The sequence below is a fragment of the Papaver somniferum genome, chromosome 10 (genome assembly GCF_003573695.1).
Source record: "Papaver somniferum cultivar HN1 chromosome 10, ASM357369v1, whole genome shotgun sequence".
NCBI classification, from domain to species: domain Eukaryota; kingdom Viridiplantae; phylum Streptophyta; class Magnoliopsida; order Ranunculales; family Papaveraceae; genus Papaver; species Papaver somniferum.
In genome coordinates, this window is record NC_039367.1 from 163,269,088 (window position 1) to 163,284,977 (window position 15,890).

Sequence of the window (15,890 nt, forward strand, 5' to 3'; positions counted from 1 at the left end):
GTATACACAAGCTCTCTCAGCAATAAATTTCAACATTTTGCTAGAAAAAAAAAACAAGTTATGAACGCATACCTTAAAAAAATGATGAGTTAGGGGATTGATTAAGAGCTTGTGCCTCTTCTTCTCAAGCACATTTAAGGGGATTCACGACAATACAATAAAGTAGGAAAACCCTAACAATGAGTAAACAAAAACACAAAATTAGATAAGCAAAAACTCAAATTTAAAACTTAAGAAAAGTAAATCTAATAAAGGGTTAGAAATAAGTCAGATCTAAAAGAAAAGATGAGTTAGATTGAAGATTTAGAGATTACCTTGTTGACGGAAGTTACAATGGAGACGATTTCACTGTAAAATTAAAAAACCCCAATACTATCACCATACGAATTCTAGTAATTCCAGTACTCGAAACAGGATGTTTCTAAGATGAAGAAATAGGAAACGAATATTAAGTTAAACTAAAATTAGTGGGGAAACTGGGGGAGGTGCCTTCTAGATTCTTCGATCCCGCCATTACAGGGTATAACGGGGAGGATTGAGAATACATTAATCACCACGATGAATTCTCTCCTAATAAAAGTAATAAAATAAAATAAATGGAAAGAGAATATAAGTACTATGCAGTTTACATTAGAATGAGCACGTGTATAAGTATTTCAGATCGCTTGACACCTAATTTTCTTAAAGCTTTTGAAACACTGGTGAAGAACAAAGAGATATATTTATTAAAAACTGGATACTAGTTTCACAAATCCTTCAATGGAAGTGCCATGAGTTTAAGCATTTTTCCTTCTATGCATACAAAAAAGTTCAAACCCAAAATCAACTTACGTGCTCATTTGCTCCTCTAGTTTGTATCTACACTTCTCATCCAACGAATTTAAGTAATAAAATACCCCATCGAAAAATACAATTAGTACCCAATGAATTCTACAAAGTGAACAGAGAATAAGTTAGTATATGCAAGTATGCAAAAGCAATGTCAGCAACACCAGATGATATCAAAGAATACCTTAACTATGCTTCAAAAAAAAAAACAAGGATACCCTAACTCTAATAGTTTTTTTTACTTGATATGCAAATTAAGGTTAAATTCTGAAGAAAAAAATATATCTAAATTCGAGATGAATAATGCAATGCATCTTCCGCTTACCCTGTATTACAAGGAATAAATATGTATTTTCGACTCGGCACTGAATCTTTCAGTCTATTTAATACACTTTTCACGAGTTCTGTTTTATTGACTGAAAAGTGAACTGCCGCTGGATTCATAAATCCGAACTTGGTTTTGCGTGCATCGCCATCCAATTTTTCATACAAAAATCTAGGAACAAATAAAAACACGAGTTCCAATACCATTAGCTAGTCAAAAAGAAGTAATTATTTATGAAAGCAACAATCAACAGAGACTTACCGGATGAATAAGACTATAGCATTGTTCGTAAGTTTCTGAGACGTGCAAACAAACTCAATATCTTCTAGTGCCATATGTATAGGCACATCTACAGTTTGACCAAACACATCGCGATGCAACTCAACTTTGATCGCAGCCCTGCTTCTGAACACTTCTTTTGCTCTCTTAACAAATTCATCAAATGCATCCAATCTCGTTCGCCCCTGCAATAAAAAAGTTCAAGTACAAGACGACCAACACCTAAAAGAGATATTAAACTACGCTGTAAATGATTTCATAATTGAAAAAAAATAGAGATTAAATACATTTCCGACAAGGACCACCAAGTGTTTTGGCCATTGAACAACACTTTCACGGGCATCATACACAGTAACAATATCACCAGATGGATATGGAAGTATTGCAGTTTTTATCTCCACAAAATCCACCGACACACGCAAACAATCATCACGCATTTTTTTTCCATGAATCATTTTTGAGTCGCTGTGAATAACATGTCCCAGCGCAACAACCCTGCTGATTTTGTCGTACAATTCACACGGATGGCTCTACATGACAAATTAAAATTATATTTGGAGTTATCTAGTTTCAGATGAGAACGCCATTAGTAGGGGGTCTTTAGATTAAGAAACTTACCCTGTTAGAAGGCGGATGAGGTGGTCCTGTTGGTGGCTGCAGACGTCATATAATAACATATGAATGTCCTGCATAATCAATTAATCTGGTTTGATTTCTAACAAATTAAACAACTCACCTGTGCAACCACTTTTTTTGAGGACACATCATTAGGTACCTAGATAAATTAAATGAGTAACAAAATCAGGATAACCAAAATAAACTATGATTTATCACCATATCATAATTAGGTACAAGATTCCAAACATTTGAGGATAAAAAATGTAGAAAAGAAACCGAATAAAACACTCACTTGGGCGCTTTAAGAGAGGCCGGGATAGATGTACTGTTCAATTCTTGAGACGTCTTTCTAGCATCCAGTTTAGAGCTTTTGGCCCCATTATGTCTCTAAAAAATTGATATCCAACGAAAAAAAATTTATCATTCTCAATATATCCTGATTGGTTACTGCAACTCGATTACGACAAAGGTACTCGTACACAAGAACAATAAGTATATGTCTAAAGTTCAAATTTTGACAAACCCGAATATTTTGGGCCTTTCCTTTCGGATCGTGAACAGCTTCCCCCCAAGTTTCAGCTAAGTCCTTATCCTCAGCACCCTGAAAAATTTGCAATGCCATTTCCATTAAGGTGTTCAAAAACGATCAAACCAGATTAACCCAATTCATCCGGGTTCATGATACCACAATTAACTTCATCATAACAAATATTAACTTGTATTTACTTCTTCATAACTTTCTATGTTCAGCATACTATCTATATTTCTATTTAATTAGAAATAAAACTAAAAAAACAACTCACTAAGGCAGGGACATTTTCTGAGGACATCATAGGTGGCTGAATCGTATCATATTGGGATTTGCCCAATAATTCTTTGAACTGAAGGAATTTTTCTGCAATTTTCTCTCTGTGTCTAGTGACTGTTCCTCCAATTGTTGTTGGAATTCTTTTCTCAAGTTCTCTTCACTTATTCTTGCTTGCACATCTTTCACTCTTAGTTGCTCTTCCAGTTCTCTGATTTTATTCAGATTATCTTTATTTGATGATCCACGTTGTCGAGGAGTGTCAAAATACTGACTATGGGTCACTCTTGTACCTGCAGCCCTTACTCTTCCACCATGTTCTTCACCCAAAATCTTTACAAGGGCATCTGTCTTACCTTCACAGACAATTGTACCCTCTTTGATCTTTTTCGAGCAGTCATCCTGTTACAAAACCAAAATTTTGCACACATAAAGAGTTAAACTGGATATCTACTTATTTTGAAATAGAACTTGTGTATAATTAAATTGAAGTTGTCTATCTTACAATTTGAGCAGCAACTTCACCAATCTCATCAGTCTTATACTCCCCATTTTCATTTTGGCGTGCAAGTATCCATAATAATTCTCGTGGAGGGGGAATCACTTGTCCACTTCCTTTTCTTTTCTGTAAGCAAATACATTATAGTATGAGCTTATGTTGTATAACACTATATTTCATCTAAAAGCTTATGTTGACAGAACACAACAAAATTGAAGTTAGAAACTTGGAAGCAGATAGCGAACTCATTAAAAAACAGAAGGAAAAAAAATGAGAATGTATACACGAGCTCTCTCAGCAATTAATTTCAACATTTAACTTCACAAATTAAAAAAAACAAAAAAAAACTTATGAATGCAGACCAGTTTGTCCTTTAATCCAGCATAGGTCCTTCATCCCATCCTATGCGGATATTTGTGGTGAGCTTTTACCGTTTTGCCAATTTCAGACAACTCCTGAAAATTAAAAATGTATTAGCTCTATATAGTAACAAAATAATTCTTGACCCAATCTTGTTTAGCTCAATTGACATACCTTGCCTTTGTCGCTCAATCTCCGTTTTACAAACTCTATCCATTCTTCTTGTTCTACAAAACCTCTTAAATCTGAAGGAACATTCTTAAGCTTTTTTTCGGCTTTTTTCGAATGGGGTGGAACATCTTTGCAGCAGTTCGTTTCCTCCATCCTCGCCACAAGTCAGAAAATTGTCTCAATACATCTTTCCTCTTGATTCGTCGAGATCAACTTAAACTGGAGGTAAATAACACATCGACTAAGTGATATTATATATAAACATTGGATGGATTTAACATTGGGCATTTCATTAATTAATACATACCGTTACGTCCTCCCATAACTTTTTCTTCACTACAGGTGGAACTTCTTTCCAACAGGTATACTTCAGTCCAAGACTTGGACCAACTTCGCTGCCTATGTAACTTGAGAGCAAGCAACAATTTTTACCGGTTGCTTGGTTGGCTTCATCATAAGTAACAGTCCGCATTTCACCATTAGTATCCCTTAAAAGCTTTGGTAATCTTGTCTTACCCCGCTTTCCTTTATTTGCATCCACGTTATCTTCACTTGAAACTTGAGATCAAACAAAACAGAAAAGAAAAACGAATTAATAAGTGTTTGGCGCGGTACAACCTTAAGGAGCTTTATATTGTCAATTTTTTTGGTCCAATCAACCATGTATACTGCAAGAAAACACTTAAACAACAAACCTGATTGTTCGCTGTGGGAAACTGACTGCTGTTCGCTGTGGGAATCTGAATACTCTTGAAGCCCGCCATCAGACTCCGTGTCTGAAGTATCCATGAAATGAGCTGCAAGAATAGATAATATATAAGCTGCTAGGAGCAAAAAATTACAAACATATCCAAGAACAGATAATATCTGAAGTTCGAGATTACTAGTAAAGACAATAATAAAAAATTACAAACATATCCAAGGTGCTATTACTAATGAGAGATCGGCTAGTATTTGCTATTACTAATTAAAATAGATTTATATTCAATTTTAGCATGAAAAAATATGGTTAACTAATGAGAGACCGGCTAGTATTTGTTAAAATGAAGCACTTTCACTATACCAAATATCATAACCATTCAAGCCATTTAGAAATCAAATGAAGAATTCAACTTAAACTGGTACGAAATTCACGTCCTGCAACAGCTTAGAGTATGCACTACAGACCCTGTCTTCCTTTTCTTCTTTAATTGTGGTCAATGCAGAGCTCTCCCTAACACCTGATATCACTAGCCCCTTAGTTAACTTATTCTAATCCTATAAAAACAACTAAAAGGAAAGAGATGCAACAGATATAAAAGACAACAAATAAAGAAACGCAAAACCAAAGGTAACAACACTTAATCTTTTCTTTCTAAAATACTGAAAGTGTGAGAATCAGGCAGTATCCCATTCTTTGACATTTCACCAAGCACCTTGTATGCATGGCCCATTGATCGGAGTAGTATAAGATACCGAATTCGGAGAATGATCCCAAGACAAATATAAGAGAAAGATTTGATTTTAGGAGGGGGAATACCTTGTAATCAACTGTTTACGCTTCACCTTTCAATATATTAGTTTCAGGGAAATGGAAGGATTTTGCTTGATTAACATCAGATAGAGAAAACAACTTGCAGTTGGCTTCACGTAATCTCTTCAAAACTGCTGCAGTTTCAAACAAGGAAATGATGGAGAGAAAATAGGGAGTGGAGTGGTGTTGATCGTGGGATACCAAAATTGGCAGTAAATTTGAAATGGGTACATCATAGGCGCGGGTATTAAACAGTTGCATCAGACACGATTTAATGTAAGCCGTGTCCAATAAAAAATCTCCGTGAGATCTCATCGATCAATAAAATCTTCGGTAGAATTAGCTGAATGGATAAATTAGTTAGGGATTGATAACAGGGGAGAATGGGTTTTGATTTCGAACTGAAATTTGGCAACAGGGGAGAATGGGATTGATAGCAGGGGAGAAATTAGGTTTAGAAACGGGAGTTGTTCTTCATCTTCCAGGCTAGAACCTTGTCTCCCCCTTTGTGAATTTCGTTTGTATCGAAACCAAGGTCCTAAATCCAAAACACGTCTCTGGAGATAAATACATGTCCAATTTACTGTCTCGGCTATCAATCAAATACTGCCCAATTTACACGTCTCTGGAGATAAGTACGGTTGTTAAACCGGGTCTATGAAGTATCTAGAAATCTAGTGTCTCGGCTAAAATGAATGCCGGGACTAAAGATATCGTGAATAGTACCGGACCTTTATATCCCCGAGACGAACTCAATTTTGGTCACGTGTTTACATAAAACCGTGACAAGGTCAACCGTGACTAAAACCCCTTATTGTACTAGTTTCTAGGTGATAAATGATGACAGGTATGTTGTTTTATTTCCATTTTCTTCGATTCCTATTGTGTCGGCTCAGGGTATTGATTACTTTCTTGTCGTAGGTTAAGCCTCAAGGAGAGCCTACCAAATCATCTTCTATTTCCAAGAAGATGAGCGATGGAACAAGGGTCGAGGAAGATAAGGGGAAGGTAACAAACATATAGCTTTTAATCTAAGTACATGTACTTGCCCCTGTTTTTTGCCTTCACGTGTTCTGACGCTGAACCTTGTGCCGAAAATCCCTAGGCGCGAGGATGAAGATGTTGGAGGGTCCGATATTTTTGGTGGTGAAGGTTTTTTTCCAAGGCGTAATCCTCCTCAGGGGAAAGTGGCGGCGGAGGGAGTGATGCTGAAAAGTTCAGACATCGTGATCGACATCCCCGATCAAGATGATGAGGACGATATATTCGGGGACGAGCAGTTGTTTGACGAGGATGGTGGTGGGCAGAAAGAAGGGAGATTCCCTTGGAGACTACTATTGTGACTCCTACCGTGCAGCCTGGGGCTCCGAGGCCGACCGAAACATCGCTCCAAAAGCGGCCCCCAATGGATGTTGGTTCTTCCTTGAGTGTTCACACATCTTTTACCATATTGGTCCCTCTGTGTGATTCTCTTGGCGCATTATACTCGGAGGAGTTTGTCTCCTATACTGATGAGTAGATGAATGTTGTCGTGCCCCTGTATCCTGACATTGCGCCGGTCTTTGATAATCTGGTAAGTGGTTTGTCTGAACTCTTCGTTTTGATGTTTTAGGGCCTTCCTAATCTCGTCTTGGGGTGAAATTTTTAGGCGTTGAATCGGTCGAGGTTGGAGGCTGCACTCCGCCGACAAGAGATTAGGAAGTTGGAGGTTGCTCTTCAGAAGGAGAAGGAACGATCTCGTGACCTGGAGATCAAACTCGCCGATGCTCAACGTATATTGTTTACATAGTTGTGTTGATTGAGTTCTTCATACCAATATCCTGAGTGAATTATTGTTCTTCTAGGCGAAATATCTAGTATAGATCTAGATGCTTCTTCGGAGTATAGGCTTATGAAGAGAAAATGGGATATCGAGAAAGATCTTGTGGAAAATCTTCGACAACTAATTTGCAATAAGGATGGGAAGATAAACCGACAGGAGGCCGAGATCCAACAACTTCAAGAGGAATCATACATATATCGCTTGCTTGAGTATGTCCCCGAGGAGATAGATAACTTGCGGGCTCGCTTGGGGATGTTTCAGAGACTTGTGATAAAACGTTACTAGATGATAATCTGGAGAGTCAAAATGGTTCACTTAGGCTTCAAAATCGAGATCTTCATGAAGATCGGTGACGAATTTTGAGGGAAAAAGCTGTGGCCGAACAGTCCAACCGAGATCTTCTTGAAAGGACCAAGGGCTTCGATAAGCTGTCTAGTGACCTAGAGTGGACCCAAGCCCAGTTATCGATGCTACAATTGTCCTATAATCGTCAGAGGGCCGAGTGGAGCGATCACAAGAAATATTTCCCTTCAAATGAATTCAATGGACAATACGATAATGAGTTAACTTCGAAGCTTTCTAAGGCCGAGGATGAGTCGTCCAAGTCCGTGGAGTCGTTAGAATCTGTGTTATCAACCCTATCAGGTCTCTGGGGTGTATGCTGGGGTGGCCTTAGATCGAGTTAATTTGTTGTTCTTATTCTGCATTCTGCTATACTCCTTGTCTAACATGCTTGTGATTCTCTGTTACAGTCGAGAAGGGTCGTGTTAAGGATATGGAGAGAGATGTGCACAACCTCGGGAAAGAGGTGGAGAAGTGGAAGAAGGATGAAGGTGAGACGAAGGTTAAGCTCCAAGACGCTGAGTCGAGGTCTGAGCAGCTTTCTCAGCAGATTGTGGACGAGAGAAACGCTCATCATAGCGAGCTAGCTGAGGCGATTAAGGCCGGTGTGAACGAGTACATCGCGCAAAAGCGCCGCGAGGTTGCTCAGAGGAAGGGAGGGGCCGGTGCTGTTCCACCCAGGAGTTGATCACGCCTTTTGTAGTGCTGCGCCACTAATTTGCCCTTTGTTGCGGGTTGTAATTCGTTTGAACACTTGTCCCATGCTTCTTTGAACAACTTCTTTTAAATGGGGTGCTGCGTCGCCAAGCTTGTTTTTTCTTTTCTATTTTCCTTGACAATTTCCTCCTTTTCCATTGTGTTGACAATTCTCTTGATAATTTTAGTCTTATCTTGTTGTTTATGTTACGCACCTGCATTTAATGTCACATGTATTGGTTATTTGTGCCTTTTCTGTCGAACACACTCGACAAGGAGGGTCATTGGGCCCGATGCCGTGTCCCAGCCGAGGTATCTCATCACTATCTTTTAGATTTAGTGGAAGGGTTATAGTAGCCCTAGGTCTTGGCCCGATAATCCCGAGTGGTTATCGACCAACCAACTCAGGCAAGTGGTCACGGCCACCTTCGATGGGGGTAACCTTTCAGATGTAAGTAGGTTACCTGGATGAGAAGAAATCGTATCTTAACAACCTTTGGTATCTGGCTTCCAACCACCAGTACCCTTAGGCTACCTCGGCACTTGCACACTGCCACTACCCCGAGTATCGAATAGCCAGTCGACTGTAAGTCACCTCGGCACTTCCACACTGGCTTTGCCCCGAGTACGAATGACCATTTGAGTGTAAGTCACCTCGGCACCTCCTCACTGGATTTGCCCCGAGTATGAATGACCATTCGAGTGTAAGTCACCTCGGCACTTCCTCACTGGCTTTTCCCCGAGTACGAATGACCATTGGTCGCTCATGTCATATTTCCTACCCCTCGTGGTTTTAAAGAAATGAATGACAAGTATGTTTTCCTGTTTCCCTCAAACCCTCATGGGTAATAGAGTTTCAGATGTTGTGCGTTCCACGGTTTTAGCTCGGGTTTGCCGTCTGGTTTGAGTAATCGATAAGCTCCCTCGCCAGATTTAGACATGATTGTGTATGGTCCTCCCCACCTTGCCGCTAGTTTACCGCCCCTTTTGTCACGTTCCCAATCGTCTAGATATTTCAACACTAACTGCCTCGGTTGAAACTCTCTTGGTCGAACTCGTTTGTTGTATTCTCGTTGTAATCTCCTTTGGTAATTCTCCATTTTTTGCAACGCCATCTCCCTTGTTTCCTCCAAGTCACCGAGCTTGTCCAATATTAGATCTGCCGATATGTTTCGCCTCCAGGCTTCAGTTCTTGTGGTGTGTATCATTGCTTCAGTTGGTAGTATCGCTTTGGTTCCATAGGTCAGCATGAAAGGTGATAGCCATGTTGCTTCCCTTCGAGTGGTTCGATATGCCCATAAAACATTGTAGAGTTTTTCGCACCAATTACCGTACTCTCCATCTAATTTTTTCTTCATATTATCGACGATAGTTTTGTTTGTGATCTCGGCCTGCCCATTACTTTGAGGGTATCTGGGGGTGGCCTTGCTTTTTCTTATGTTGTAGGTGTTAAATAGTAGGTCGATGTTTTCTCCCTGGGGCTGTTTTCCGTTATCCGAGACGATGGCCGCAGGTACTCCGAAACGACATATGATGTGCTCCCAAATAAACCTGAAGACGTCTTTGTCAGGGATATGTCTCAGTGGTGCCGCCTCCACCCATTAAGTGAAGTAATCCGTCGCTACTATTAAGTATTTTCTCTGCCCCGATCCCACATGTAATGTCCCCACGATATCGATCCCCCACTTGGCAAAGGGCCAAGGGCTCACCACCGAATTTAGAGTTACAAATGGCACATGTATCTTCTTACCAAACCGCTGACATTCTTCGCAAGATCGTGCCATTTGTTTTGCATCATCATTCATGTACGGCCAGAAGTATCCCATCTTTTTCGCTCTCACTGACAACTTCGTCCGGAGCTGTGATTTTCGGCTGCCCCATAGTGTAGTTCGTTCAGTATTGTCCGACCTTCTTCCTTGCTCAAACATCTTAAGAGGGGCCCCAAGTACGATTTTCTGTATAAAATTCCATCTCTTAACACATCAACGTCCGATTTGCTTTTGATATTGTTGATCTCGGGTTGCCCCTTGGGTAAATCGCCTGTCTCCAAGTACAAATGAATCGTCTTTCTCCAATCTCCGTATAGATATCTATCGGCCGTATTGATAGCCACGTCGACAGATATCTCGGGTATCTCTGGTATGGATGGGGCGAGGAGTCTCATGAAACGAATTCCCTCCATACATGGGTCTGCGATCTGGGAGGCGATGTATGCCAGTGCGTCCGAGTGTCGATTGTATTTTCTTCATATGTGGCGGAATTTGATGCTGGGGATATGGTTGATATAGAATTGGGCGAGCTCCTAGTATTTCTGCAGAATTGGATCGTGAATTGCATAATTGACCGTGATTTGTCGGATTACCAACTGTGAGTCGCTAGTTAGCCTTACATCTTGTAGGCCCATCTCGACGATTAATCTCAGGGCGTGAATCGCAGCTTCGTACTCGGTGACGTTGTTTGTCGCCTTAAATTCCAATCTAAACGAATGGACCATTTTTCGTACCTTTGGTGTGGTAAAGACTATCCCAAGTCCCGATCCATCTTTGTTTGACGCTCCATCGATGAATACTTCCCAACGTGATGCGCTACTTGCATCGAGTAAGTCAGCCGGGTCTTCTCGATCTTCTTCCATTCCGGGTATGTCCTCGACCTCATCTTCGTCGCTTAGTGGAAAATATGCCACTACTTGTGCCTTCACTGCTGTCCTCATTTCGTAGAAAACGTTGAACTATTTTATTTGCGCCCCCCATTTGGAGATCCTTCCAGATCGGCGTGCATTGTCTAGTACCGCCTCACTAGGTGATTTGTGAGCACGCGGATCCGATGGGCTTGGAAATATGTCCTTAGCTTCAAGGTGGAGAAAGCTAGCGCTAGAATCATCTGTCCAATCCTTGTATAATTTTTCTCGGCCGGACTCAATGTCTTGCTAATTAAGTAAACGAGCTTTTCCTCGTTCCCTTCATTTCGAACTAAGACTGACTGATAGCATATGAAGTTGCTCCGAGGTATAATGTGAGGACCTGAGACGGCTCGGGTCTTTGTAATACTGAAAGACTTGCAAGATGTAGCTTAATATTCTGAAACGCCTCCTCACAGGTGTCCGTCCATTTGAATTTCTCTCCCTTTTTAAGAGTGATAAAGAAATCCTTACATTTGTCGTATGACCGAGATATGAATCGCCCCAATGCTGTTATACTTCCGTTCAGCTTTTGTAGGTCTTTTATTGTGGCTGGTGACGACATCTCGAGGATGGCTCTGGCTTTCTCGGGATCTGCTTCTATCCCCTTTGGAGTGATGATATATCCCAAAAATTTGCCCGATGTGACCCAAAAATCGCATTTTGTCGGGTTAACTTTCATTTTATATTCTCTCATCGTTCGAAAAATTTCCCGCAGGTCTCGGATGTGATTCTTGGCTAGGCGACTTTTTACTAGCATATCGTCGACATAGACCTCAATGGTGTTGTGGATCTGGTCCTCAAACATATCGCCCACCAACCTCTGATATGTGGCGCTTGCATTCTTCATCCCAAACGGCATCTTGGTGTAGCAGTATAGGCCCCTAGGTGTGAAGAAGGATGTGTGTTATTGATCCTCGGGAGCTAGCGGGATCTGGTTATACCCCGCGTATCCGTCCATTAACGTTAGTGCCTCGTACCCCACTATAGATTCCACCAGTTGATCGATACTTGGGAGAGGGAAACTGTCCTTCGGACAAGCTTTGTTCAGGTCGCTGAAGTCGATACAGATTCTGACTCCTCCATTTCTCTTTGGTACCACGACCATGTTAGATATCCACTGTGGGTAGTGCGATTTCCTAATTATTCCCGATTCTTGTAACTTCTTTAGCTCCTTCTCGACGGTCGCCTGTAATTCTGGTTCGATTCACCTCATCTTTTGTCGGACTGGCTTGAAGCTTGGGTCCATCCTTAGATGGTGACAGCATACCTATGGATCTATACCTTCCATATCGTGCATGTTCCATGCGAATGCGTCCATGTTTTCCTTTAGCACCGCCACGAGCTGGTTTACCTGTTCATCCGATAGTAAGGACCTGTTCATCCGATAGTAAGGACCCGATCCTTACCACCCTTGGTTCCTCTTCAGTTCCCAAATTAATCTCTCGAGTAGGTTCCACGGCCGAGAAGTTTGGTATTGATTCCTTCACCGACGTCTTCTCCTTTAATTTCTATGAAGGCTCACTTCCTTGTGCTTCGTAATCCATGACCGCTTGAGAAATAACCTTTTCCAGTTCTTCTGCGACTTTGACTTCTTTAGCATTTTTCTTTTCTCCCCTTTGTCGTGCTCGCCGCTCCTCATTTATCTGGGCGTCGGGCTGCATGCACTGTCGGTCTGCTTGTGGATCTCTTACGACTTCTGTTATCCCCTTGTACGTTGGGTACCGTAATCTTTGATGATAGGCCGATGCCACTCCTTTGATTCCCGCGATCCATGGTCTTCTGATAATAGCTTCAAAGGGAGAGGCGACATCAACCACACAGAATGTGGTTAAAGTATCCAGGTAGCCACCTCCATACGATACCCTTAGATTTACTTCACCCTTCGTGATGGTTACCGTCCCATTAAAAACGTATATACGATATGTTGACGGGACGAGTATATCATCCGACAACTCTATCCTTTTGAACGTATCGTATAAGAGTACTTCGACGGAGCTACCACTATCTACTAGTATCCTTATTACCCCCCATTCCTTAATTAGTAGGGTAATAACCAAAGAATCACTGTAACCTTGGCCGTTCATCGGGACATCCTGGGCCGAGAAAAAGATAGGTCGCACCATCCATGGTTCCATAGGCAAAGCTTTTGCTACACTGAAAATTTCCTTCCCACTATGATCTCTCTTGTGGATTCTAGACACTCTTCCGGGATTCAGATTGTACTCTTGAGTGGCGGAATGCGAAATCGTGTTGACAAACTGCGTGGATCTGTCGATCCGAACCTGATGGACTGGTGCATTGGGCGCTGCGGTCGTCTGGGCTGGATGTCGGACGAACTGTCTCAAATAACCATCTCTGATAAGGTGTTCCACGATGTCTTTCACTTATCGACAGTTGTTTGTAGAGTGGCCTCGATACTGATGATAATGGCAATATTCCGAGTAATCTTTGGTCTTTTCGAACTGTATCCCTCTTGAAGCTGGGTATATGATGTCATTCCTTTTTTCGACTTCTTTGAAGATTTCTTCCAGTGGAGCATTCAAAGGGGTGTACGTTTTCGCCTCGTGTCTTGGCCTCTTCCCTTTAAGTATCCATTCTTTCTTCTCATTTCTTCGCACGGACGGACTCGGTCTCTTCTCGGGACGTCTTTGAGTATCGTCCGACGTTGAATCGGGCGCTGCACTATCTTCTTGCACTCCTATATCTCTTGACTCTTCCTGGATTTCTTCTAGGGCGATGAAATGCTCTTGCATTTTCCTCATTTCTTTCAACGTTTGTGGTTTCTCAGTGAACATGGCTACCCAGATGGGATCCAATCTCCCAAATGCGTTTTCAAACCCGAATATCTGCTGGTCGACGGGTACTTTCCCAATCTCTGTACACAAATTTTTCCATCTATCGGTCAATGATCTGAGAGGTTCTCTGAACCGTCGGGCCAAGGTGAATAACCTGTTGACCCTGGGCCGAGGTCTGCTGTTGTGCATGTATGTCTCAAGGAAGGCTTCGACTAGAGTCTCATAACTGTTGACTGTTCTTGGTGCGAGGTTGTAGAACCATTTACTTGCCTCGCCTTCCAAGCTTTCAGGGAAGAATTTGCACATCCACCTCATGGTTTTTCCATTGTATTAGGGACATTGTGTACATCTTCAAATGCTCAACTGCGTCTCCCGTGCCGTCGAACCTCGATGGAAAGGTGGGGAGCGTGCACTTAGGTGGGAAGGCCCTAAGTTTTAGCTCTTGGGTGAAAGGGGTCCTCTAGGCCTCGCTTATAACCTCAGCGAGCTTGTCTTCTTCGCCGGTTCCTGACATCTTCCTTACCTTCTACTCCAACTCTCTCAGCTTGGCTTTAGTCGCATTATCAGACCTTGTGTTTCTCTGCTGATTGTTCCTCTCTCTCCTTTCGTCGTCTGTTGATGAATCCTCGGGTGGTCCGCATCCCCTGACAGGTGGTGTCAAGGGTGGTCCCGATCGACCGAAATTTTTTGGTCCTACTGCAGGTGGTGCTTGCCCGATTCGGCCTTGGTGACCTGATGTTTCCCGACTTGAGGATCCTCTCGACCTCGGCCTTAAGTTCCGTAATTGATAGTTCTCGAACTCTAGAGCCAGATTCCTCTGCTGAAGATCTCTTAAAGTTGCCTCTTGCCTTCTTTGGCTTTCTAGAATCGCGAGCAGTGTTGGATCTGTGCTCTCATGGATGAAATGACCATTTGGATGGCCTAGATGAGCAGGGGTGGTGCCATCGTCACAGGTGGTGGAGGTGGTATATTGGGAGGTATCTTGGTCGATGTCGCCGGATCGACCCCGAGAACCGCTTCATGTCCCAGTTGTACTCTCCTTAACCGTTCTTGCTCTCGTCCGAGGGATTCTTGATACTCAGCTTGTCGTCTGATGTTTCGTCTTTGAGCATGCATGATCAATGTTTCCTCGTCATCTTCTGTGTCTGACGCGGTAAGTCCATCTATTTGACCATCCCTCCTTGCGGGCGAGGCGATTCACTCCAGAGGCGGTAGGTCATCATCTCGTCCTAGACCAATCTCCTCGTCCACAGTTGGCATATCTCTTGCAGCGTCTCGTGATTCCTATGATGGTGGATGCCCGTCACTCCCTCTCCTCATCCCAGTTAATCCCCCTTGCATGCTACTACCGGAAATCGTGCGGTTCCTCAAAATTATCCCTATCCCCGACATGCTAGCCATCAGACGTGGTACGCTGTCAGTCCGAGAGTCGTCCCTACCTACGTCAGCAAAAAAAGACAACACCTTACTTTGACCTGTTTTTAAACGTTTCTATTGCGCGTACGATTTTTGGAAGAAAAAGGTGACTGACACTAAGACTGAGTTTTAAAAGTACGATTCCCCCTGGCCTACCAAGCTGACCTTGCCAGTTTTCCACGTTCCGATACTAAGTGTTTCTTTTAGACGGGTATCCTGCTACGTCGCTTTTAAGGGCACGACATCGCTCTCATTACCACGACTCTGCATTAACTACAATTTGTTCTACATTCCCTAGACTCCAAATCATTATCACCTAGTTCTTTGCGAGTAAAAAAGGTTTTAATTCGTACTTTTATGAGGTCAGCATGCCATGGAAAAAGCTAAACTAAGACTTATGCACTTCCTTGGAACTGCAAAGGGATGTCTTCCCTTGATTCCTTGGATTCTTTCACCAGCGATGTATGATTCATCGTGCTGTTGTTTCGGCACTTTCCTAAGCCAACATGGAACCTCAAACAACTTCCACCATACATCAAAGATGTTACTTGGGAGTTTATGAGTTTTCCGTTGTCGGACTCACAAGACAATAACTAAGATAAAAATATGAAGTGAAGTACGAAAGATGCTACGAAAACGAAAATTGAGACCTGAAAACAGACTCGGCTAGAGAAAAGACTAGTCGACTGTTCAGATTCAACCCAGCTGAAAATGTTTGCTAAAAACTCAATTTTTTCAACA

General features: G+C 42.1%; 1 protein-coding gene and 1 long non-coding RNA gene across 2 annotated transcripts; both read right to left on the minus strand.

The window, feature by feature from the left end:
- Positions 1–2,344: 2,344 nt before the first annotated feature.
- On the minus strand, positions 2,345–2,942 carry LOC113317819. Its single transcript, XR_003344039.1, has 3 exons — positions 2,854–2,942; positions 2,574–2,651; positions 2,345–2,437 (listed from the first exon to the last, which is right to left on the minus strand). It is a non-coding gene; the product is annotated as an uncharacterized LOC113317819 (long non-coding RNA).
- Positions 2,943–13,322: 10,380 nt separating this feature from the next.
- On the minus strand, positions 13,323–14,048 carry LOC113316769. The gene has a single exon (XM_026564918.1). The coding sequence runs from the start codon at positions 14,046–14,048 to the stop codon at positions 13,323–13,325; it is 726 nt and encodes a 241-aa protein (XP_026420703.1).
- Between the last annotated feature and the right edge of the window lie 1,842 nt (positions 14,049–15,890).